General features: G+C 39.6%; 2 protein-coding genes across 2 annotated transcripts; both read left to right on the forward strand.

The window, feature by feature from the left end:
• Positions 1-301: 301 nt before the first annotated feature.
• On the forward strand, positions 302-9,352 carry txlnba (taxilin beta a). The gene is made up of 10 exons (XM_080860483.1): positions 302-398; positions 1,505-1,804; positions 2,256-2,347; positions 3,288-3,437; positions 4,397-4,591; positions 5,925-6,044; positions 6,259-6,333; positions 7,537-7,629; positions 7,757-7,852; positions 7,989-9,352. The coding sequence occupies exons 2-10, from the start codon at positions 1,516-1,518 to the stop codon at positions 9,117-9,119; spliced, it is 2,241 nt and encodes a 746-aa protein (XP_080716609.1). The 5' UTR covers positions 302-398; positions 1,505-1,515; the 3' UTR covers positions 9,120-9,352.
• Positions 9,353-9,599: 247 nt separating this feature from the next.
• LOC308382812 (SRR1-like protein) lies at positions 9,600-21,955 on the forward strand (the record flags this gene model as incomplete). Its single annotated transcript, XM_080860334.1, has 5 exons — positions 9,600-9,761; positions 20,590-20,688; positions 20,975-21,126; positions 21,474-21,519; positions 21,764-21,955. The coding sequence occupies 5 exons, from the start codon at positions 9,600-9,602 to the stop codon at positions 21,953-21,955; spliced, it is 651 nt and encodes a 216-aa protein (XP_080716460.1).
• Between the last annotated feature and the right edge of the window lie 1,481 nt (positions 21,956-23,436).

Genomic DNA, 23,436 nt, shown 5'->3' on the forward strand with positions numbered 1-23,436 from the left:
GGATACACTAATGTGTTTCAATACTCGTGTACTCTGTGCCACCCCTAGGATACACTAATGTGTTTGAGTGAAAGTAAGGGGATTTGTTGTTGAAATATATATTTGAAATTGTGTACGCGGGAAAGATCTGTTTTCTGCTCTCTACCTTTTTGTCAATGCTTTTTGTTTTCTGCACTAGAGATATCTATTGCAAATGCTATGACACCTCTTTGCCACTAGGCAGAACTAGTAAATGTAGTTAAATTTGGACTTGTCTCTGAAACTATTTTGGGAAGTTGCCTGTCGCAGCTGTTGTTTGAGATATCAGTTCCATTAGACCCTGCCCTCTCCTCTCCTCTCTTTCTCTCCTTTGCTTCTGTGAAGTAACTCGCTTCATCTGTCCTGCATTCTTACACTTGGTGAGTTTCACTGTTATAATTATGTTTAATTGCGTACAACCTGCATGTTTAATGTACGCATTGTGTATGGGTAGAGACTGTACTTTGATTAAAGTCACTGAAGTGAAGGCTGTCATCATACGGAGTGTGACGGAAGTGAAACATTAACTGTAGAAATACATGTTTTGAGATAGATAACCATCAGAATATCAGTTTTATATTTCATTATGCTCTTGCCACTCTCTTCATGATATGAGAGTTATCATTTTATCCCACTAGCAGTGGTTGAGAGTTGGAAAAAATGACAAAGGTCCAAAAATAGTGTGTTATTTCAGAACAGTTGCTATGTGGGTCTTTGCTGGAATGTGTGTGTGTGTGTGTGTTGGGGGTAGGGGTTGCTAATTTTATCATGGCTTACTGGAGAGCACTAGTGTTTCTCAAATCATTGCTTCGCTTATGTAGCTTCCTATTTAAATGATATTGCACTCCCAAAATATGCCATATTGTCTTTCCTGTTCATCATGAGAGCCTCATAGGTTGAACTTAACTTGTTTCCATTAACTTTGATGCTCACAAGCCAGTTCAAATGTTGTTTAGTCTTTTTCATATTCATGTATTTCAACATTGTGACAACTTCTTTTATCTTCTGTAATTTTACAGATAGGTGGATATTTTAGTCTGTTTTGAACATGTGCATTTGCATATAGTCCATGAACTAACACATTTGACACATTTCAAATACTCTAATGACATGACCTGCCATGAAAACAGTACCTTTTGTTTTCAGCAAGCCCTGTTTGGTGAACAAAAACAAACCATGAAATAAACTACTGTGAGACACTTAATACACTCCTCCTTTTTTGGTTGCTTGAATGATGTCTTAAGTTGTCAAAAATGTCAGTCGCAACATGTTTTAAAGGACTGTAAATGCAAATTTATGTCATAAACTTAATAAGGAAATTACTCAAAATGTTTGTTGCAGCATTTTTACAGTCCAGATGTCTTTATTTTCTCAGTTTTTTCTCAGGCTTCATTTTCTTAGTGGTTCCACTTACACACCCATATTGTTTATCTGTCCCTTTCTTTGTCTCTCTCTTACTCTTCCTCCCATTCTTTCATTCTTCAAGATTCAAAAGTCATGGAGAAAAATGCTCAGTGTCCATCAGGAAACCCTGATCCAGGGAGTGACAGTGAGAATGAAGACACTGACCCCATGGAGATCTTCAACCAACAGCTGGAGGACATAATCAAAACCTACGGGTCTGCAGCCTCACTCATGGAGCAGCAAATCTCCAGTCTGGAGGCAGGTGAAGATACGGGTGAGCGGCAGCAGGAGGAGCCTGGTGGGGATCGGAAAGAAGTATCCGGATCGGCTCAGGGTACCAGATCAAGCAAGGAGGCAGGAAAGAAGCCCCTGAAACAATCTGGTAGGTAGATTTAGAGCACATAGAGGTTTCTCAACCAGGCAAACACGGAGTGGAACAATGGTCAGGTTATCAGCTGAAGAACAAGTACCCAAATAAGCAGCCTAACATAAATCATGAGATTCAGTGTACTGGTAAACTTCTTATGACGGGAGTCTCCGATTATCACTGGGATCTTATAATTACCTGGTAGAATATACTAATAAATCAAATCAGCCTGGGCAACTAATACATTATCTCTTATAATTTAACTAATAATCTCTAGATAGAAGAAGATGATATGTCTGCATTTACATCAGCTCAAACAAAACAGAAATTAAATATTAAAAGTTAAAAACGTACACTTTCAAAATTAACAAACCTTTTCCACATATTTACATCTTCTTGTTAACACAAAATCACCAGCAGTGGACGCATTCAAAATGAGTTACTGTTCTGCTTCATGTGCATGCAGGGAATGACATCGCCCATCTCCTTCAGAGTCTGGACAAGATTAAATCACCAGAGGAGAAAATGAAGATCGTCCTGAAGAAGTATGCTGAGATGGTGAGTGGGAGTCACCAGGGATAGCTGTAGCTCAGGATAGCTCATTATTCAAACTTTCTTTAAAAAAATAATACAGTACTGGACATTGACGTATTTACACCCTTTTTGAGCATTTATGACGCATAAGAAGCAGTCATGTCGAATCCATGGCAAATTTGTACTTTTGAATGCATTTTATCTACAAGAAAAAATCTATTGACCAAAAAAAAATGTGAGTTGCTTATCCACAGTGTACCATTCAACATTACATGATGTACAATATACCATTCAACATTATATGATGTACAATATACCATTCGGGCCTATTTAGAACAAACGCATTGGCACAACTACATTTTTTGTTTGTAGATTGACAATATACATGACAATCGCTCTTCTACCTTTTGCTTATACACCATGTGCGTGTAAGCACTTTACAGCGTTGTGCTTCTGAAGGGTGTAGTTAGTCAAGCAGCACTACAAGGCATTTTTTTGAAATGTTTTAGACATGAACAAATATTTTTTTTAATAAAAAATGTGTATGCAATATATATATATATATATAATATGTATTAGTTTGACTGCTCAGTGACAAAGCAGTTTAGAGCATTATTATTCTCACTCCACCTGTTTCATGGTAACAGTTCTGCTTCTACTGCTTTTGAGATATTGATTACTCCAACACTTGCCCAACACCTGGCATTGGGGCATGGGTCATCTGATCTCAAGTGAACAGCTCTAAGTACATCAGTTCTGCCATTAGAATGTGTATATTCAAATAACACGTACATAATTTCAAAAAAAATCTCATTGCCTTGTCTTTTTTAGTGTTAGCTTTGCCACATTTTCTACTCAGCTTGAAAATATTCGACTTATCTGGAGGCTTGCTAAAGATGACCTTGAATTCAATAGGTGGATAAAGAAAGAGTACAACTTACAGTAAACAATGTGATTTACATAGATGGAGCATCAGCGGGGGGAGCAGAGGAAGAACATCAATCTGATGATGCAGAAAGATCAGCTCCAGTTTGACCTTAGCAATGCTGTCCTGGCTCGCACTAAGCTGGAGGGCCTCTGCAGAGAGCTTCAACGGTACCACAGGACACTGAAGGTGAGTGCTAACTGCTCTCCAATTATCTGTACATCTGTACTTTTTTGTGTCAGTGTCAGTGCATTTTGTCAAAATTGTTACGAAGATGTATACACACATGCCCCCATTTTGAAACTCTGGAGTACGCTGTGATGAGTGCTGCTTTATCAAAGGAGATTTATGTTGGTTTGGTATGAGTATGGCAGGTACTGATGCATATTACTAATACGAAATATATCAATATCAAATTGACATTGACATTTTGTGTTGGATTGACAACAGTCCAAACCACCACAGCAGTAACACATAAGACCCCAGTTCAACTGCTGTGGCAACCTAAGAAAAGAGATACAAGCAACCTGAGAAGTCCACTTTAAAATTTGAGGTTGAATAAAAAAAAAAATAGAGTTGGATTTCCTGAATAAAAATGCAAACTGTGATTGTTCAACATTAGCAGAGGATCGCTTACCCGTGCCCAGCACATGATAGATCATACAGCCCAAACACAGATGAGATAACATTTTGTGATTGGACATTTAAATTATGATATTAAAATACTAGCTATTTCGTTTACATCTTTAAAAGTCTGTCTTAAAAAGTCTATTTTGAAGTATATAATTATATGTGGGAAGATAGCAGTAATGAGTTGGTAAAAATGTATTGTGATGCCCACAGTATATGAAGTGTGTCATGATTCTAATAAAAAAAGTAGTAAGTATAACAGTGTGATTGCTTTGTGTTTTATATGAACTCTTCATTTGCACATGCTTCTTTGCCACATAGCATTCCATTGTAACTACATAGTCATATATTTATTTATTCAAAGTGATAACTTGATTTGGCAGAAGATTGGCCCCTGCCATATAACAGAAAAGGGATGAACACATTTCTTAGTCTCATAACAGGGAGAGGGAGAGGCTGGGGAATGGTCAAATCTTACAATGAATGCTGGCTGATGTTGAATTTCCATTGGCTTGCAGGGCGAAAATCTCCAAAGGAGTCGTGAGGATGAGATGAAGAGAAAGGAGATCACCACTCACTTTCAGAGCACGCTGACTGACATCCAGGCTCAGATAGAAGAGCATAGCAACCGCAACAACAAGCTGTGCGCGGAGAACTCAGTCCTGGCTGAAAAACTGAACTCCATCATTCGCCAGTATGAGCAGAGGGAGGAAGTAAGCCATGTCTACAATTTTAACAGTTATCTTCGTAATGGTTATTTTAACATTCATTTTCATAATGGTTATTTTAAGACATTCATCTTCGTAATGGTTATTTTAAAACATTCATCTTCGTAATGGTTATTTTGAGACAAACTTAGATTTTCATGCGGCGCTTACAGATCACATGTCAGGAGATGTTGTGAATTCATGAAACAAAGCCATGAACAACCATGTTCAATAGTTTGCATCATTGTGCCGGTTACACCAGCAAGATAGAATCCACTTATTATACAGCAACACAAATACAAATCTACAAAAGATTAACGTTAAAAAGGTACAAGCATGTGGAAATATACAAGTGTCTGGTTGTTGAATTCAATAATTTTCCATGAAAACTAAAATGAAAACAAATTCATCCATGATTAAACTGTCCAGTCAGACTGTGAAAAAACCCTCGAGCCGGCCATCTCACCATGTGGGATGTAGCCTGGTAGAATGGGGTTGCATGCACGAATACACGGCGCAGGAGACAGTGGCTTCCACAAAAATAGGTATATTTATTTACAATAGGGTTTTTGTAAAACCCCAAAACATTTAAAACACAAACTGAACACACTCAAGCCTATACGTAAGGGATAACGGCCGACGAGCTGTACAGTTCTACAAAGATAATGGACGATGCGGGGCAAAGAACTCCACGATGCGCAGCGTCGCGAAGAATGTTGGTTGGTCCCCTCTAGCAGACAGGAGGGAAAAACACTGTATTTTATTTGTTTATAAAGCCTAAGTGGGGAAACTACCTTATTATCTCATGTCACTTTTAAAATTAAAATCCATCTGTTATAACACACGGTCACAAAGCCTCATCTCACTTGAAATTCCCCTTACAAAAACTAATTTAGGTAAAATAGCTTTTAAGTTATTTGCTTCCCATAAATGGAACATTTAAGTGTTAAGTGGATTTGAAACTAACAAAGTTTTTGTCTCTCAGCCAATTTAAGAGCCTTTTAGATGCTAAGGATGTGCCTCAATGCTGTTGTTTTAAATGATTCTCTAATTACATTTTTTTACTTTATGTAAAAAAAAATTATACTCAATTTCTGAGTTTTTTTTATGTGTTTTGTTTATTTATTTTTGTCTGTTTTGTTTTGTTATGGTTTGTTTATTTATTGTATTCTGTAGCCTCAGTCAGGGCATTGCTGCAAAAGAGCCCTGTGCTCAGTCAATTCTCCCTGAATAAACAATCATATGAATATCATATGGCAAATCTGGATTGTCTGAACTGAACGTATAGCATGTACTGTCTGTGTGATGTGCAACTCTTATTTTCTGTTTTTTCATTTAGAGCTTAGAAAAGATCTTCAAACATCATGATATCCAGCAGAAACTGGCTGAAACCAAATTTGAACGAGCCAACCTATTGCTTAAGGAAGCAGAGGTCAAACACAAGACGGAAAAAGAATATGTGAGTCTAAATGTGAATGTGAATTTACACAGCAGATACATTATTTAAATTCAGGAGGTGTTCAGTTCTGTGTTCTTTTGAAGTTTAAGTCTGTGAGAGCTGTAAAAATGTTCAATCTTGATTGTATGTTTCCTTCAAATTTGAATGGTCAGTGATCCTTGAATGATGATATAAAAGGAAGAACAAAATAACCTCTTTGTGTTTTTGTTGGTAGTTGCTTAAAGAGGCCATTGAAAAAACAAAGAAATGCTTCACAATGAAGGAGCAGGAATTGCACATGAAGAAACAGGTAATAACCCGGCTATTTGGCTTTTGCCAACTACTACCTTCCATCTTTTGTATTTAACCCGTTATCGACACAAGCTACAGAATCTCCAAACTAGACAGCTGAAAGAGCAGCAGACAGTGCTGCAGGGCAGGCGTGGGTGAATATGTGTGTCAAGTACACTCACAGCTCGTCCTACATTACCATCGGGTCATAGTTTGGTCAGAAATATCATATTTATTAATATGAATAAAAGCCATATTTACAGCAGTGCAACTATCATTCCTCGTAGGGAAACACTATCCCATGTTCAGGAACACTTGATGCAATTCATGGAGGAATGCATTCATAAAGTCAGTGTAAGATTAAGGGGGGGGGGGGGGGGGGAATCAGTTTTGATTAATTCATCCGCACATTATGTGTACAGTAATATTCTACCTCATCCAGAAAATCTTCAGCTAACTTTGAACAGAAAGCAATGAGGGCTATCCTCCTTGGTACCTTACCATGCATACAATCCTGGTTCAGTCTTCTCCTGATAATGGACTGATGGACATTGTTATAAGGCAGTGCAAAAAGGCAGATCCTAAGATGTTAAGACCAATTGCTTTTTGACCAACTGTTACACAGTCTGTCGTGCTCTTGGAGGGATTTTTTTTGCTGGATAGCAACTCTGAGTGAGGGTGAGAAAGTTGCTGAACTTTCTTAATTGACAATTGAGATTATCTTGCTATCTAATGTGAACTATGCATGGAAGTTATTTGTATCTATATGTGTTTATCTATATCACAACTTAAAAAAATCTCGGTTGTGACACAGGAACATGATAAAATGTCACAAACACATGTAGGTACCACCCAATACCTTTCACACAAAATAGTAAGGCATGGTTCACAGCCAGACTGAAACTTGGTCCAGCCAAGGAGGATTCCCTCAGAAGCGGGGATAGAGCCCTATACAAGCAGTTCAGAAACTCACTGAATAAGGAGTGGGGTTAGGCCTCATATTCATATAAGAGCACAACACCTGTTTATTTGTTTTTGTTTCTGTGCTGTGTTTTTTGGTTTTAACACTTGTTTTTTTCTGTTAGTGGTTGATTATTTGTGTCTGCTAAGTAGGTTATATTACTATTATTTTTAGAAAAAAACAATAATAAGGTATTTTAACCATTGTAATAATTCCGTTCTTTTCTTTGTCTAATTACGATCTTCTCTATTGTCTTCATAGCTAGTTATGTACTCCGAGAAGTTTGATGAATTCCAGGAAACACTATCAAAAAGTAATAATGTGTACATGAGCTTCAGAAATGAAATGGAGAAGGTTTGTGATTCTTTCTCTTACCCTTTCTCTTCAAAGTCATTAGTAAACTGTAACATACTAAGTTATGTTGTATGTACTGTATGTATATCTTGTTTACATATATTGTTGTTATATTTATAATTTGTAGATGACCAAGAAGATGAAAAAGCTGGAAAAGGAGTCCGGCATCTGGAAAACACGTTTTGAAAGCTGTAACAAGGCTCTTGTGGAAATGATTGAGCATGTATGTACTGCGTTTAAAATATTCACATACAAATCAAAGCAATCGTCAGTGGTGGATATTAGGATATAACGTTATGATACATAATTATAATTTTATCAAATCACATGATATATTTGTTCCTTTATCTTCGACACAGAGAAAAGAGAAGGCAAAGGAGTTTGAGATTTTTATCGTGAAGGTGGACAAACTTGAGACTTTGTGCAGGGCTCTGCAGCAAGAGAGGAAGGGCCTGTATGACAAGATCCGAGGCATTCGACATGAAATGTCTCAAGAGAACGTGCCAGAGGAACCCATTGTAATATCCCCCGAAAAAGACATGGGTTTCGGTCTCACTATCGAGATGGAGAGGTTGACACTTGAGCAGAAACGATTGCAAGAGTTTGCTGCTTCTTTTACCACCTCAAACCTATCTGAACTAGAGGACTCAGATACAGAGGAAGAGTCAATGGAATGTTCTATTAAGATGCCTTCTGAGAAAGAGGAGCAGGTAGGAGCTGTCCCTGTGAGCAATGAATCAGGTCCCTGCCACCTAGAGACGGGACAAGAGCAGATTAAACCAGATATCATTGAAGCAAAGATTGTGCCCTCCACAGAAAAAGTAACTATTCAAGCAGAAAAGGTTAAAACAGAGGCGATCCAACCAACAGCCCAATCTGTAAACCATTTGGAAGCCAAACCAGAGGTACAAGCCCCAGAGCAGGTCAATCAAGAGAATACCAACATAGAGAAAGCATGTGAGCAACATGTTACACCAGAGGTAGGTTTGTCAAAGGAAGCTGTACCAGATGCAGTTGTACCTAGTGTGTCAAAAGAAGCTGTACCAGATGCAGTTGTACCTAGTGTGTTAAAGGAAGCTGTACCAGATGCCGTTGTACCTAGTGTGTTAAAGGAAGCTGTACCAGATGCAGTTGTACCTAGTGTATCAAAGGAAGCTGTACCAGATGCAGTTGTACCTAGTGTGTTAAAGGTGGACGCAAACCAACAAGAATCGATAAAGCCACAGCCAGCCCAGGCAAACCCAATACCTGTGACAACAATACCAGAAATGGCTAAACCACTGGAGGCAAAGGTAGACACTGTAAAAGTACAGGCTGGGAAACCAGCACCTAAAACCCCCCAAATTCCCCAAGAGAAGCCTGTTGTAGAGGGGGCAGCTGAGGGGGCAGCGGCATCCCCTAGTAAGCCACAGACTTCCAAGTTACCAACTGCCAAACCTCAAGGGAAAAAAACAGGCAATCTCAAGAAAAAAAGAAATGCAAAAAAATGATGGATCACATTTATAAAAGTTCGTATGTCTTTTTTCAACCCAACAGGAGTGGTTAACTTGATTGTTTAATAATGTGTGTTGTGCAGTAGCTGTAATCTTGTACATTTTCTTCTGGATGTTGACCAAGCTATACCTGCATTTTCATTTTGAACTGAAGCCTGTGGTAAGCTCTTTGAGAACTCCTTGACAATGCTGATTAAACCTTTTTAATGTCATCATGTTTGACATTTATACATCTTCATTGCATCTGTTTTATTTTTTCTCAAGATGGCTGAACTAATACAATCAGTCTGGGGTTACGCTCTAATAACCATGCAAATTCATGAGTGTAGTATGATATTTTTGTCATATTTATTAAACAAAGTAATGGAGTCGGGTACCCTGGGTTGAAGGAGTCGGGTTCCCTGGGATAATGGAGTCGGGTACCCTGGGATAATGGAGTCGGGTTCCCTGGGATAATGGAGTCGGTTCCCTGGGATAATGGAGTCGGTTCCCTGGGATAATGGAGTCGGGTTCCCTGGGATAATGGAGTCGGTTCCCTGGGATAATGGAGTCGGGTTCCCTGGGATAATGGAGTCGGTTCCCTGGGATAATGGAGTCGGGTTCCCTGGGATAATGGAGTCGGTTCCCTGGGATAATGGAGTCGGTTCCCTGGTGTAATTGATTTGGGTTCCCTGGGTTGAAGGAGTCGGGAACCCTGGGATGGAGGATTCGGTACACTGGGATAATGGAGTCGGGTACCCTGGGATAATGGAGTCGGGTACCCTGGGATAATGGAGTCGGGTTCCCTGGGGTGATGGAGTTTGGTTTCCTGGGATAATGTGTATTTGGGTATTTTGGGGTACAGAAACAAACAACCGTTCCATACCTATGAATCATAAAAATTCACACACTCGCAACCACAAAAGTATAGCTAACAATGAATCGTCTTTTTGTGATTTCACAAGATATTGGAAGTCATTTGATTAGCTCAACCTAAAATTGGATCAGAGCTTAACTTCATTAAAGCAGATATAAGGTGTTTGCTTCTAAAACTATTGAGCTAACTAACTAGCTAAAGGGTTTGGAAAAATCTAACAAAAAACACCACAAGCACACTTGGCTATTGAATAAAAATGAAATAACATACTAAACGGTATTTAGCAATATCATTGGCTGTGAAAGCTTTTTTTACATTTTGTGGGGTGTTCTGTCCCGGACCACAGAACTACAAAGTGCACATCCTGGATGGCTAGTGGGATGGACACGTGTGATTATCTGTCCTTCACATGTCCAAATACCATAAAAAATAAATGTGTAGAACACCCAGTTGCTGCATAGTGCTGCTTTAATGTAAGCGTTAAAGCTCTGTTTCTAATCACAGTAACTGATCTGTCTGTTGGTTAGCTGTCACAAGTGTTTCGCAATGTGCCTTCAGGGACTGCAGTGCATCAACACATTATTTTTGGCACAGACCTGGCTCATTTCCAAAGTGCAGGCCATGATTTGCACACGGTAACATGGACAAGGTGTCATAAACATGACCAATCACAATTGACCTGCAGAGCAGCATTGCAAAATTGGAGACTGGAGCCTTAAAATATCCCTCAGAGATAAACACAGAAGCTCAGTTCAATTCAACTATTGAAACTGTGTCCAGGCGCTTTGCAGAACCCAAAGCCTGACCCCCCACAAACAAGCACTAAGGCGACTGCAGCAAGGATAAACTCCCTATTTACAGGAAGAAACCCTGAGCAGAACCTCAGCTCACAGGGGGGACCCAGTTAAAACCAAATAAAAAGGGTTCTGATTCGTATTTGCTTGGAGCCAGCTGGGTAGAGAAAAGAGATAGAAAATTGAGGGGGGAGAGAAGGAAAAGAGGGAATCATATCCATATAGAGGATGCAGCATATTAACACACATGCAGGATGTGTGCAGGATAAATGCATGATTCCATGAAACATAGAGGGAGGCATATACATGAAAAATACAGAAGTAATAGCAGCAGCACCCCCTAGTGGAAATCTGAATTAATAGTGGATTAAAAAGGAGAGCGCCAGCATTCAAAGTGTTGTCTATTATACGGATGACTAATGTTTTTTCTCTGCTGAATATAAAAGAAAAGAAATGGACAAAGGTGCAGAGTTGTTTTCTTCATGGATTTTGATGTTTTAAGAGGAGGGTGCAGAGCATGTGTGTATGTGTTTACATTTGTGTATGCCTACGGTGGACTTGTGTTTGAGCGACGGAGGTTAGGTTACTCATTAAGGCAGAGGATCACCTAGTGTCTTAAAGGAAAAACTGAGCATAACAGGACCACTGTAAAGATGCCATTGATCTGTCATAAGGAAAGGCAAGTTTTGAAATTCCTTTTAAAGTAACAAGACTTCTCACCACATAAATAGGGTCCGGTAGATAGAGTCCGGTTTTCTCTTTGGAGTTTATTGCATCTCCTGTGGCTTCAGCATCACTATTTGGGATTCCAACAGAGAGCCAAATACATACATACATACATACATACATACATGATACATACATACATACATACATACATACATACATACATACATACATACATACATACATACATACATTACATACATTACATACATACACTTCTTTTTTTCAGATGACACATGTTCTAGGTTACCCTGTAATGCCCGATGACTGCAAGGAACTTTTATTTTGAAAAACGTGGAACTTTTAGTTTGATGACTGTAGCTGTCTGTCGCTATCGTGCCAGGAAACTGACTAAGTAGCTGGATACATGCAACGTTTGTCAACACGTGAAACGGCCACCGTGAATTTACTTTTGAACTGTTATATCGAAAACGAAAAAACGTCACAGAAACCGATAAAATGTGCTGTAGATTACGTATACTAACTGTAAAGAGACCTAACGTTATCTACATCGCGTGCTCTAACTTGTATTTCTGACTTGGGCAACTGTATGATGGCCAGTAACAGTGAGTGGCAGGTAGCAGGTCGGCGTAAAGGTGCCTCGGGTAAAAATAAGAAAACACGGACTGTTGATCATCCAGACGTCGAAGCTGGAGACAGCCAACGAGATCAGCGACGTGTCACGGAGCAGGGGCGGATTTAGAGGCGGGGCCAGGGGGGCAGAGGCCCCTCCTCTAATTGGATTGGCCCCTGATTGGCCCCTGTTCTGCCAATCACCTGGCGAGAAAACCAAGCAGAGAATTAAACTAGAATGCGTTTCGTGAACGAACTGCGAGAGTGTGCTTGCTCTGTGACAGAGAGAACAAGTGCCTATGAATTAACATGTATTTACATCTACTCAATCAGTGTAGTGGGGCCTCCTTCCAATATATTTTAGCAAGCAACCAAGCTCAACCATTATATTTTGGCTCCACTGACGTTTAGACATATGAGGGTATCTCAGAGTTTCGTTATACTGACTTACTGAGCTAAGTGAATTGTTGAAATTGCTATCTTGGTAAAAGGAAACATCTCTGCAACAATATTGGAATGAATGCGGTTACATAGCCAGCTTTACTTAAAGTTTATTGTAAGATAGGCCTATATGTTAGACTTAATGCAGTTAGAGTTAGACTGTAGGTCTAGTATCAAACGTAAGCAACACTTTTACTGTATAGATAGACAGCACGTGTATCACATTGGTTTATAGTCTGTCAAATTAGTTCTAGTTATTGGTGTTCGTTGGCATAAAAAGTTAGTCTTCTCTTATAAGCCTAGGTAGTACATCTGATTAGAGTTAGCAACCATGAATTGCAGATTAAGGGGTCCCCTATCTCAGTGTTCATTTTGGCAGCTATTTTTAGATTCAGTCTTAAGACAAAAATGCATATTAGTTTTAGTCACATTTAGTCATAGTTATCCTTCTTAGTTTCAGTCTAGTTTTCGAAAACTCATTACAATTTAGTCTAGTTTTAGGCACATTTAAAATTCCATATTATAGCCACATTAAACTCCTTCCCTTCCCTTCTCAGGCCCAGGGACCTCCTGTGTTGTGTCTACTGCATAGTAGTCTAGCTTGCAGTACTTAAAATGTGGATGCAATTAGTCTCCAAGATACAGATAAGCTGAATTCCAATTAAATCAATGTAAATAATAATTTAAGGCAATACTTGATTAACAGAATTGTCATTCAAATATATGTGAATATCACGTCTAGATTAAATCAACCACATATCCTCCATATGAAATGCTGTGAAATCTCATTACCAACAGATTTAGCTAGACGGATAGTTTTGACAGTTGAAAGTGGTGTCAATGATAATAACAATTGCCCAAATAAACAAGGCTATTCAAACCAGTCACATATTCATTTATTTTTTGCTTGATTAATGTTGTGCGTAGCCTGTCCGAAATTGTTATCTTGGTAAAAGGAAACATACTGCAATGAGTTTACTAGCTAGCTATCAAAAGCTAGTATAACTTGGGATATGCTACCTCATTGTTAGCTAACGTTAGCTAGCTAAAGGTTTACCGAGGCTAACGTGAAGCTTCAATCGAAAATTATTAGCTAGCCCTGTCCTTTAGCCCATACTGCAATGAGTTTACTAGCTAGCTATCAAAAGCTAGTATAACTTGGGATATGCTACCTCATAGTTAGCTAACGTTAGCTAGCTAAACGTTTACCGAGGCTAACGTGAAGCTTCAATCAAAAATTATTAGCTAGCTTTCCAAGCTAGCTGACACAACCTAAACACTCGACTGCCCCTTTGAAGTCAACTTAACGTTGGCTAATATATTCTAATAACTAGTTATCATTGACAGTTACTAGCTAATTTACCAAACTCCTTTCTGTCCTAAATTGAGCAGTTGCTGGTGTGAGCTACAATATGGGAGCTAGCAAAGCCATTTCTAGCTCTACAGGCTGATTCATGCTTCTTTACGTAAGCGTAAGCGCAAGCGCAAGAGGCCGCGCAAGCCCCTTGCGCGACTTCTTACGTCTTGCGTGCGTCGGCCCCTTTTTCTAGACTTGCGTCATTTTTTACGTAAGCCCTTACGCGAGCCTCGCAGCCTGCATTCTATCAACGAATGATACGAGATGAGGTTACTAAAATATTCTGCATGTCCACTCAGTTTTACAGTGCTTCCCAAGTAAAGGTTTGAAAATAACTTCAAGCTTCAGACTTTCTGTTAGGGAACCTGTTATCTATCTGCAGAGCAAATGTCAGGCTCATACAAAAACATTAACGTGAATTACTTGATGCTAATACCTAGCGCGGTGTCTATAGGATTTTCCATATACGTTAGCATTAAGCTAAAGTATTTTCTACCACAGTAAAACATGCAATACTATGTGATTGTTTTTAGAAAACGAATGTTACGTGATGAGATTACTCAAATGTAGTCTGCATGTCTGCTCAGTTTAACAGTGCTACCCAAGCAAAGGTTTGAAAAGAACTTCAAGCTTCAGACTTTCTGTTAGGGAAACAGCTTTCTATCTGCCAGGCAAATGGCAGGCTCATGACAACACGCGCAACCTTTGGGAGCATGAACTGCACCGAGTAAATTTTGCGCAACCGTTAACCCCCAACGCTGTAGCATGCAGCCGCCTTACTTCACAATACTGCTGCCTAGTGTAATAAGTTAACGTAAAACATAAATGTTTATAAAGTATCAGACATAAACAGGATACAACACACCAGTTACCAATTGATATTATGTGTTTATATATACCGAAAATGTCAGTAAATCCAGATGATTATGATGCTGCGGCTGTTGGTCCCGTCGAAAACCCTGGATTCGCGACCCTGTCACTTGTTTCCATGTGAAATCAATAGAATGCTTCACTTTTTGGCGCCGTATTGACAACTGTCTGTCACTCGCACACTGTGCTTGTAAATTATTTTTCAAGTTTGCACGTACCTATTTATGCGAGTGAAATACTCGCACTGTAGAGCCCTGGCCTGTCTCTTAATATTCCTACAGTTGAATGGAGAGCGACTGATAGAGCGGGTGACGTCACAATGGCTCAACCTTCCTCCATGTTAGTCAATGAGAGAAAAAGGTGATGAAAAAGAGGAATAAAAAAGGAGTGGCAAGGAGTACCGCCACGAAAAGTCATAGCAACCTGCACCGGATCGGGCCGGACGTTTTGGTGTTTGAATGGCGTCTCTAGCTCAATCGGGCGAGGAGTAGTTAGCTGCAAGAAAAACGGGGAGAATAAATAAATAAACTAGAATGCGTTTCGTGAACGAACTGCGAGAGTGTGCTTGCTCTGCAGTGCAGTGGCCGAGTGCGCATATGTTGTTGAGGGGCCTCACAGACTGATATCTGAGAACAAAATCTGTATAGTACTGTGTTTTCTGTGGTCATAGTCATAATAGTTCCAGAGTTTCGTTATACTGACTTACTGAGCTAAGTGAATTGTTGAAATTGTTATCTTGGTAAAAGGAAACATCTCTGCAACAATATTGGAATGAATGCGGTTACATAGTCAGCTTTACTTAAAGTGTATTGTAAGATATAGCTTGTTAGACTTAATGCACTGAGAGTTAGACTGTAGGTCTAGTATCTAACGTAAGCAACACTTTTACTGTATAGATAGAGAGCACGTGTATCACATTGGTTTATAGTCTGTCAAATTAGTTGTAGTTATTGGTGTTCGTTGGCATAAAAAGTTTGTCTTCTCTTATAAGCCTAGGTAGTACATCTGATTAGAGCTAGCAACCATGAATTGCAGATTAAGGGGTCCCCTATCTCAGTGTTCATTTTGGCAGCTATTTTTAGATTCAGTCTTAAGACAAAAATGCATAATAGTTTTAGTCACATTTAGTCATAGTTATCCTTCTTAGTTTCAGTCTAGTTTTCGAAAACTCATTACAATTTAGTCTAGTTTTAGGCACATTTAAAATTCCATATTATAGCTACATTAAACTCCTTCCCTTCCCTTCTCAGGCCTAGGGACCTCCTGTGTTGTGTCAACTGCATAGTTATCTAGCTTGCAGTACTTAAATTGTGGATGCAATTAGTCTCCAAGATACAGATCTCATGCCTACAGCTGAATTCGAATTTGTTTGTAATAAATAATCGAATGTGATGATGAAGTACGGTACGCAGCGTCTTAACTGAAGCTCAACTCAAGCAGCTAGCTTGCCGCTAACACTAACTGAAAACACACTGGAACACATAGTGGCTAGGAGGTAGCTAGCTGCTAATAAGTAACATATATAAGTAACACATCAGCAGTAATGAATCAAGTGTACTGATATTAAATGTGCTACTAAATGTACTCCTAACATGCCATTCTTAAATTAAAGCCAGTGACATGATGGTTAACGATTAACGAGTTAATGATGGATACCGACAGTTAGCATACCTAGCTAGGTAGCATTACCATTGGATTTCAATGGCAGTTATGCTAGCTCTGGCTATCCAAAGGAGCCTTGTTTTTGGACACGTATCACTTGACGAGCGGGGGCAATACAGTCATCTGGAAAGTTTAAAATGATACTAAACGAAGGGAAATCTACTGTATGGAGATATTTCTGCTCAGTAGACAATGCAGATTCTAATTAGGCTGGTGGATATGTCCAATGTAAGAAGTGTGAGGTTTTAATGAAATATGATTGATGCAACTCTCGTTCTCCACAACGACATGGATTAACCTGGATGGCTGTATGTAGTTTCAGAACGAACGTCAAAGATCTTCAATGGTAAGACTTGTCGGTTGTGCCTCTGTTGGTGTCTCGTAAAACGTGAGTTTTATTAAAGCATAGCGTGTGTATTGTGTAGCTATTTCATTCCGAGATGGCATGGGAGTAAAATGCTCCGCTCTGCTGCTGGTATGCAGACAGCCGGAAAGGTTAACAAACGGAATGAAATAGCTACACATTACACACGCTATGCCTTAATAAAACCCACGTTACTCACATACTGGTTAACACTGTTAGAGCGGGTGTATAACTGTACCTGAAACTGTTGCCACTACATTCGTTTTAATATTTTGCACTCTCTATCTAACCGGTTTTCGATTAGCATGATTTTTATGGCATTAAAGAGAGCTTCGCCTTCTCCTATCTCAGAGTGGGTGACGTCACAATGGCTCAACCTTCCCCCATGTTAGTCAATGAGAGAAAAAGGTGATGAAAAAGAGGAATAAAAAGGAGTGGCAAGGAGTACCGCCACGAAAAGTCATAGCAACCTGCACCGGATCGGGCCGGACGTTTTGGTGTTTGAATGGCGTCTCTAGCTCAATCGGGCGAGGAGTAGTTAGCTGCAAGAAAAACGGGGAGAATAAATAAAGAAAACTTGACGATAACAATACTGTGCTTCCCTTCGGACAAGCACACTAACTAGAATGCGTTTCGTGAACGAACTGCGAGAGTGTGCTTGCTCTGTTGCGGCCATGACCGAGAGAACAAGTGCCTTGGAATTGGGGCAGGTGTCAGCTCTCCAGTTCTCCCTGCTGGATGAGCATGCACAAATGAGTATGCATGAGTGAGTATGCATGAGTGAGTATGCATGAGTGAGTAAACATGAGTGAGTATGCACGAGTGAGTATGCACGAGTGAGTATGCATGAGTGAGTATGCATGAGTGAGTATGCATGAGTGAGTATGCATGAGTGAGTAAACATGAGTGAGTATGCACAAGTGAGTAAACATGAGTGAGTATGCATGAGTGAGTATGCATGAATGAGTAAACATGAGTGAGTACGCATGAGTGAGTACGCATGAGTGAGTAAACATGAGTGAGTAAACATGAGTGAGTATGCATGAGTAAGTATGCACGAGTGAGTATGCATGAGTGAGTATGCACGAGTGAGTAAACATGAGTGAGTATGCATGAGTGAGTAGAGCCCTGGTATGGAAGGTGTCTCTTAATATTCCTAGTTATACAGTTGAATGGAGAGGGACAGAGAGAGAAGAGGAACCGTGCGCAGGTGTCAGTGAGAGTTGTCAGTGAATCACAGGTGCAAGCCAGTTTAATGAGCCTATTATGATGTCATAATGCCTCAAAGTTCTTCCTATGGAGAAAAAAGGTGATGGAAAAAGAGGAATAAAAAAGGAGTGGCAAGGAGTACCGCCACGAAAAGTTATAGCAGCTTGCACCGGATCGGGCCGGACGTTTTGGTGTTTGAACGGCGTCTCTATCTCAATCGGGCGAGGAGTAGTTAGCTGCAAGAAAAACTACTAGAATAAAAAAAATAGTAAAAAACGAAGAACAATAGTGTGCTTCCCTTCGGGCAAGCACACTAATAAAGAAAACTTGACGATAACAATACTGTGCTTCCCTTCGGGCAAGCACACTAATGATCACTGCTGCAGTTCCACCCCTAAACTGTTGGTGGCAGTGCGCCGGTTGCGTCAATACAAGTGAATAGAAGAAGAAGCGTTCTGTTCTGAATCTCAAATAGTGCACTTGTACCCAGAGGTTACACAGAGCGGGAAATCTACTGTATGGAGATATTTCTGCTTAGTAGACTATGCAGATTCTAATTAGGCTGTTGGATATGTCCAATGTATGAAGTGTGATGTTTAAATGAAATATGGTTCATGCAACTCTCGTTCTCCACAACAACATGGATTAAACCTCGATGGTTGGATGTCGATAGTTTCAGAACGACCGTCGGCTTGCAAAAAGATCTTCAATGGTAAGACCTATCTGTTGTGCCTCCGCTGGGGTATCATAAAACGTGAGTTTTATTAAAGCATAGCGTGTGTAATGTGTAGCTATTTCATTCCGTTTGTTAACCTTTCCTGCTGTCTGCCTCATTACGTAGTTGGAGATTGCAGGGGAGTAAAATTCTCCACGGCCGAAGTAGATTAGCCTACATGTTTTTGACTTCGGGGTTAATTCCCTGTCCTTTACGTCTGCTGCTGGTTAGTAAATACAGACAGCAGGAAAGGTTAACAAACGGAATGAAATAGCTACACATTACACACGCTATGCTTTAAAGGCACAATATGCAACAATTATGCTTCAGGATTAGGGTTAGGATAAGCAGTTTAACCTTAAAATAACAGCTTAAAAAAAATTGGGGCGCTACAATGACTTTTAATATGGAGAATTGCGTCCGTGCCAATGGCATAGCGGGGTCGATAGGCATATAACTGCGTTCTGTAGTTTTGCCTGCCGATGCCCGCCGACCTGACTTTGATTACCTTCTGCCGATCTAGTAAGTAGCTTATTTGCCGTCTTGCTTAGTCTTGTGTTGCACATGATTGATGTTTGACTGTGTAAGGACAGTCGTTGAGTAATTAGTTTGTCATAATGTCAAAGTCAGCACATTTCAAGAGATTTTGTTAGTTTTAGCTGCTAGCATACCTTTAGCGAATAGCTATTAATCCTTAATGCACCTTTAATAAAACTCACATACTGGTTAACACTGTTACAGCACATAAATGTTTGTCGCTACTGTCCAAACTATGCGTCACCGTTGTCACTTCCCGTACGTGCTCTTCTTAAAGGAGCCGCATCATTTTACTAAACGTTCTTGCAATGTGAATCATTTAATTTTAATATGCTTATTTGCCTTATTGTGCACGCTTGTGCGTTTAACAACACTTGTTTGTGTGAGAGAGCATTTAGCTGTTGATGCCCCCGTTTAACAAAGCCAGGCTATTCATAAAAACGTCAATGTGGCATTAGTACTATGAACAGTTGAGAAATGGATTCCGTCGGGCTCGGTTCGGATTCGAAAAATATGTATTTTAATGGCTGTCGGACTCGGTCCGGGCTCGGTTACTATTCTGTCGGACCGGGCCGGGCTCGGACAGAAAAATTCGTCCCGATCCATGCTCTAGTGTGTGTGTGTGTGTGTGTGTGTGTGTGTGTGTGTGTGTGTGTGTGTGTGTGTGTGTGTGTGTGTGTGTGTGTGTGTGTGAGAGAATATGTTGTTGTATATAGGCCTACAGTTAAAAGCTGTTGCTATCTTTTATGTTTTGTGAGTTTTATGTGCCCTTTATGCACACTGAATTAAAACACATATATATATTACAATTACTGATTCATGATTTTTTTTATTTCAGTTTCAAAAGGGATACTGAGTTATTCATATTTGCTTTTGGATAGTTGACTAGAAGTAGATGTTCTTTACTGTCAGTATGTGTGTATTGCCTTGTCGCAAATTGATGTTTATTTAAGCAGCGTCATCACTGGATATCAGATGGTGATGACACTGTTGGCCCCTGAAGGTTACATTTGGCCCCATTGTGGCCCCTGCTTCAGAAAAATCCTAGAACCGCCACTGTCAAGGAGTCTATGTGAGCAACACACAATGCATTTGTAAATACGAGCGTCGTTTATTGTTGACTCGCATATAACTTTATTCAAAACTTCTCTCCAGTTCAGATAACACCAGTATCTTGACAGCTGCTCAGACCTACACACATTCACACACAAACACATAGTTTACGTGCACTCCTGCTGGATGCACTCAAGGTAGGCCATGTACAAAGCAAGCTAAGCTAACGCCTGGCATGCAGTCTGGACCATGCACATGCTTGCAAACACAGCATGTCCTCAATGTCACTCACAGGCTTTGCTCTGTACAGATTCCAGTGGAGCGCTGCAGTGTGTATGATCCTGTGTTCTCTCCAACAGAGCGTGAGACACTTAGAGCACTGGGCTTTATTGTTCTCACAGAAAATGAGGTAAACACACACAAATGCATGCAAACTGCAGGTGTCACTCGTTTTATTGTTAAATTAATGTAATATTTTTTTGTTAAACATTTTAAGTGTTATTGTATTTACTGTCATAAGATACTCTTTAGAGGAAGTCTCAGTAAGATCTGAATCTGTGTATATAAGTTGTACAGTTTTAAGGGGCTTTACAGACAGTGCTTGTGTGTGTTATTTCTTTTTTGTTCTTCAACCCCTGTGTTTTGCATTTTGGAATATACCCGGACACTCATCCTGTTACATGTGTTTGTTTTAGGAAGGCAAGCGAGCTGTGCATCAGCCAACTCTCTTCTACCTGATGCATTGTGGGAAGGCTCTGTATAACAACCTACTCTGGAAGAACTGGAGCTCTCAGACCCTGCCCAAACTCCTTGTCATTGGCAACAGTTTCCTTGGCATCCAAGAGAGGTATGTTCTTACTGATGGTGCTAAAAATGTAATGAGAAATTAAACAAGTCCGTACAGTCCAGGTTCAGGTAAACCATTTCGCTTGAGAATTCACAGGTTGTTGATATTTCAAAAATATAAGCTGGACTAAAGGGTGTTTTATAAGATCCCTTATTCCCGGTTGTTTGTAGTGCTGAGCAGAATCCTATTTAATATAGAGCATCAACAAATTAACAGCAGTTTATTCTTAAATCTGCCACTTAAATTGCCATTTAAACTGTGTGTGTGTGTGTGTGTGTGTGTGTGTGTGTGTGTGTGTGTGTGTGTGTGTGTGTGTGTGTGTGTGTGTGTTTGTGTCCACTTTCTAGAACATTGCAAAGGGAGCTTCAGAGAGACTATGCCTACCTGTCTACTGTATCCTTTCACTCAAAGAATACCAACATCAGTTTTTGTTTCTAGTTCTGTACTGTTAAGAAGCAAAGATCTAAAAAAGATCAGTTCTATCAAATATATTATAACAATACTGAAAGACTTTTGCAGAGTAAGGGGATCACTAGTGATGCGTCATCTTGTAAGCTTTTATCTCTCACAGTTTCGCTACAGTTGTGTTTGTTACGCAGAATTGTGTTCGGACCTTGACTACTCACACTGTTGCCAGGCGATGAGTGTGTGTGATGAGAAGACACTGCCGTGCTCGGCACTGTTTTTGGATGTGTTCAACGACACAGCACTGATCCAGTTCTCCCCTCAGAGCCTCAGCAAGCTCCCAGAATCCACCTGGGCTGACCCAGAAGAGCCTCAGTACCAGCATTGCCAAGACCTGGAGATCATCAGGAGAGAGCAGAGATGACGTGTGTGTGTGTGTGTCTGTGTGAACAGGTGCATGTTTAAGAAAAATAAAGTGTGTGTGTGAGAGTGTATGTACTGGGACCTATGTGTGCTATCACTGGGGGGTTATTAGAGTATAAAACAATGTTATGTGAGAATATTATTGAAATAAATGTATTTGCACAGTAGGTTACCATGATGTCCTGCTCACTGATTTATTCAAAGTCATAGAATTTGACCATGGGCTAATAACTTCTATTGATATTTATATATGTTATGAAAACATAAAAAAGAGGTATAAATAAGGATAAGGATCATGTGGCAGTTATGTGAACAAATACTATTCGGGGCAGAGCAAGCCTAATGCAACAAATGAAATATTTGTTTTTATGTTTACACACCACTCCCGTGTTTGTTTCAGTTAGACTAAGCTAACCCCTTGTCTGCAAACAGATAATATCTACCAAACAGATATACCTACAACATTAATGTTAGTTTTTATTTCCCACACATTTTCCCTCTATCTCAGTAAATCCTATCAAATGGCAACTACCTTTTTCTCACAAATATTTCACAATGCGAAAAAGTTAAAATTTGGTATGAAGCCAGGAATTGCCACCTGACCTTTCAAACCTGTCAGCAGATTATACTTTACACTACAGGGTGTGTGCAGTGTGTTTTCAGTGATGCAGACACACAGTAATATAATAATTTTATTTGAACAGACCACACCCTCAAAAGTCAAATTGGTCTTCTCTTCCCAAGTTGTCATTACAGTGTCACCGGACTGCAAGAACGATCATCTCAGGGTAGGTCTGTCATTACATTTAATAGTTACAAATACTTCTACTGTTAGTTTTACTAATACTACTACTACTAATAATAATAATACAAATATCTATTTGGTTATTATGGGAACAGGCAGACAGGCTGACAGATATTACCAATTGTATTTTTCTTACTTTTCTGTTGTCTAACACAGATCTAATAACCTTACGTGAAGTTGGGGCAAGCACTAAATCAAGGCATTAAACACTTATGGATATGCCATGTATGTTCTATTTACATACCAAATGTATCTATAGTAGAAATATTAAACTTGATGTATTTTGTTTTTACTTGAGGTGCCACAGAAGATAAGTAACATTTGGTGAATGTGTTTCTGGACTGAAAATGGCATCATCAAAGGCGACATCACCAAAAAGTAAGCTAAAAGTTCACCAACATTATAATATTGCATACAAAAACATTTACTTGTTGCTTTCTTTGGCTTTGTACTTCGGGTTTGCAGTTCTATGCAAAAGTTTGGGTGTATTTTGTTACAAGTACAGTATATACAAACAGGAAACAGACATCCAGGTGTTCAAGACGACTCTGACTTTATATTGTCCATTGTACTTTTTTTGTAGGAGGTCAGAAAAATCACGACTTCCGAGTTGTCTGAAACACAGCAGTTAAGACTAACGTTAAGTTTAACCTTTCAACTATTTTACAAAAAGCTAA

Source organism: Sprattus sprattus (genome assembly GCF_963457725.1).
Source record: "Sprattus sprattus genome assembly, chromosome: 2".
Lineage (NCBI taxonomy): Eukaryota > Metazoa > Chordata > Actinopteri > Clupeiformes > Clupeidae > Sprattus > Sprattus sprattus.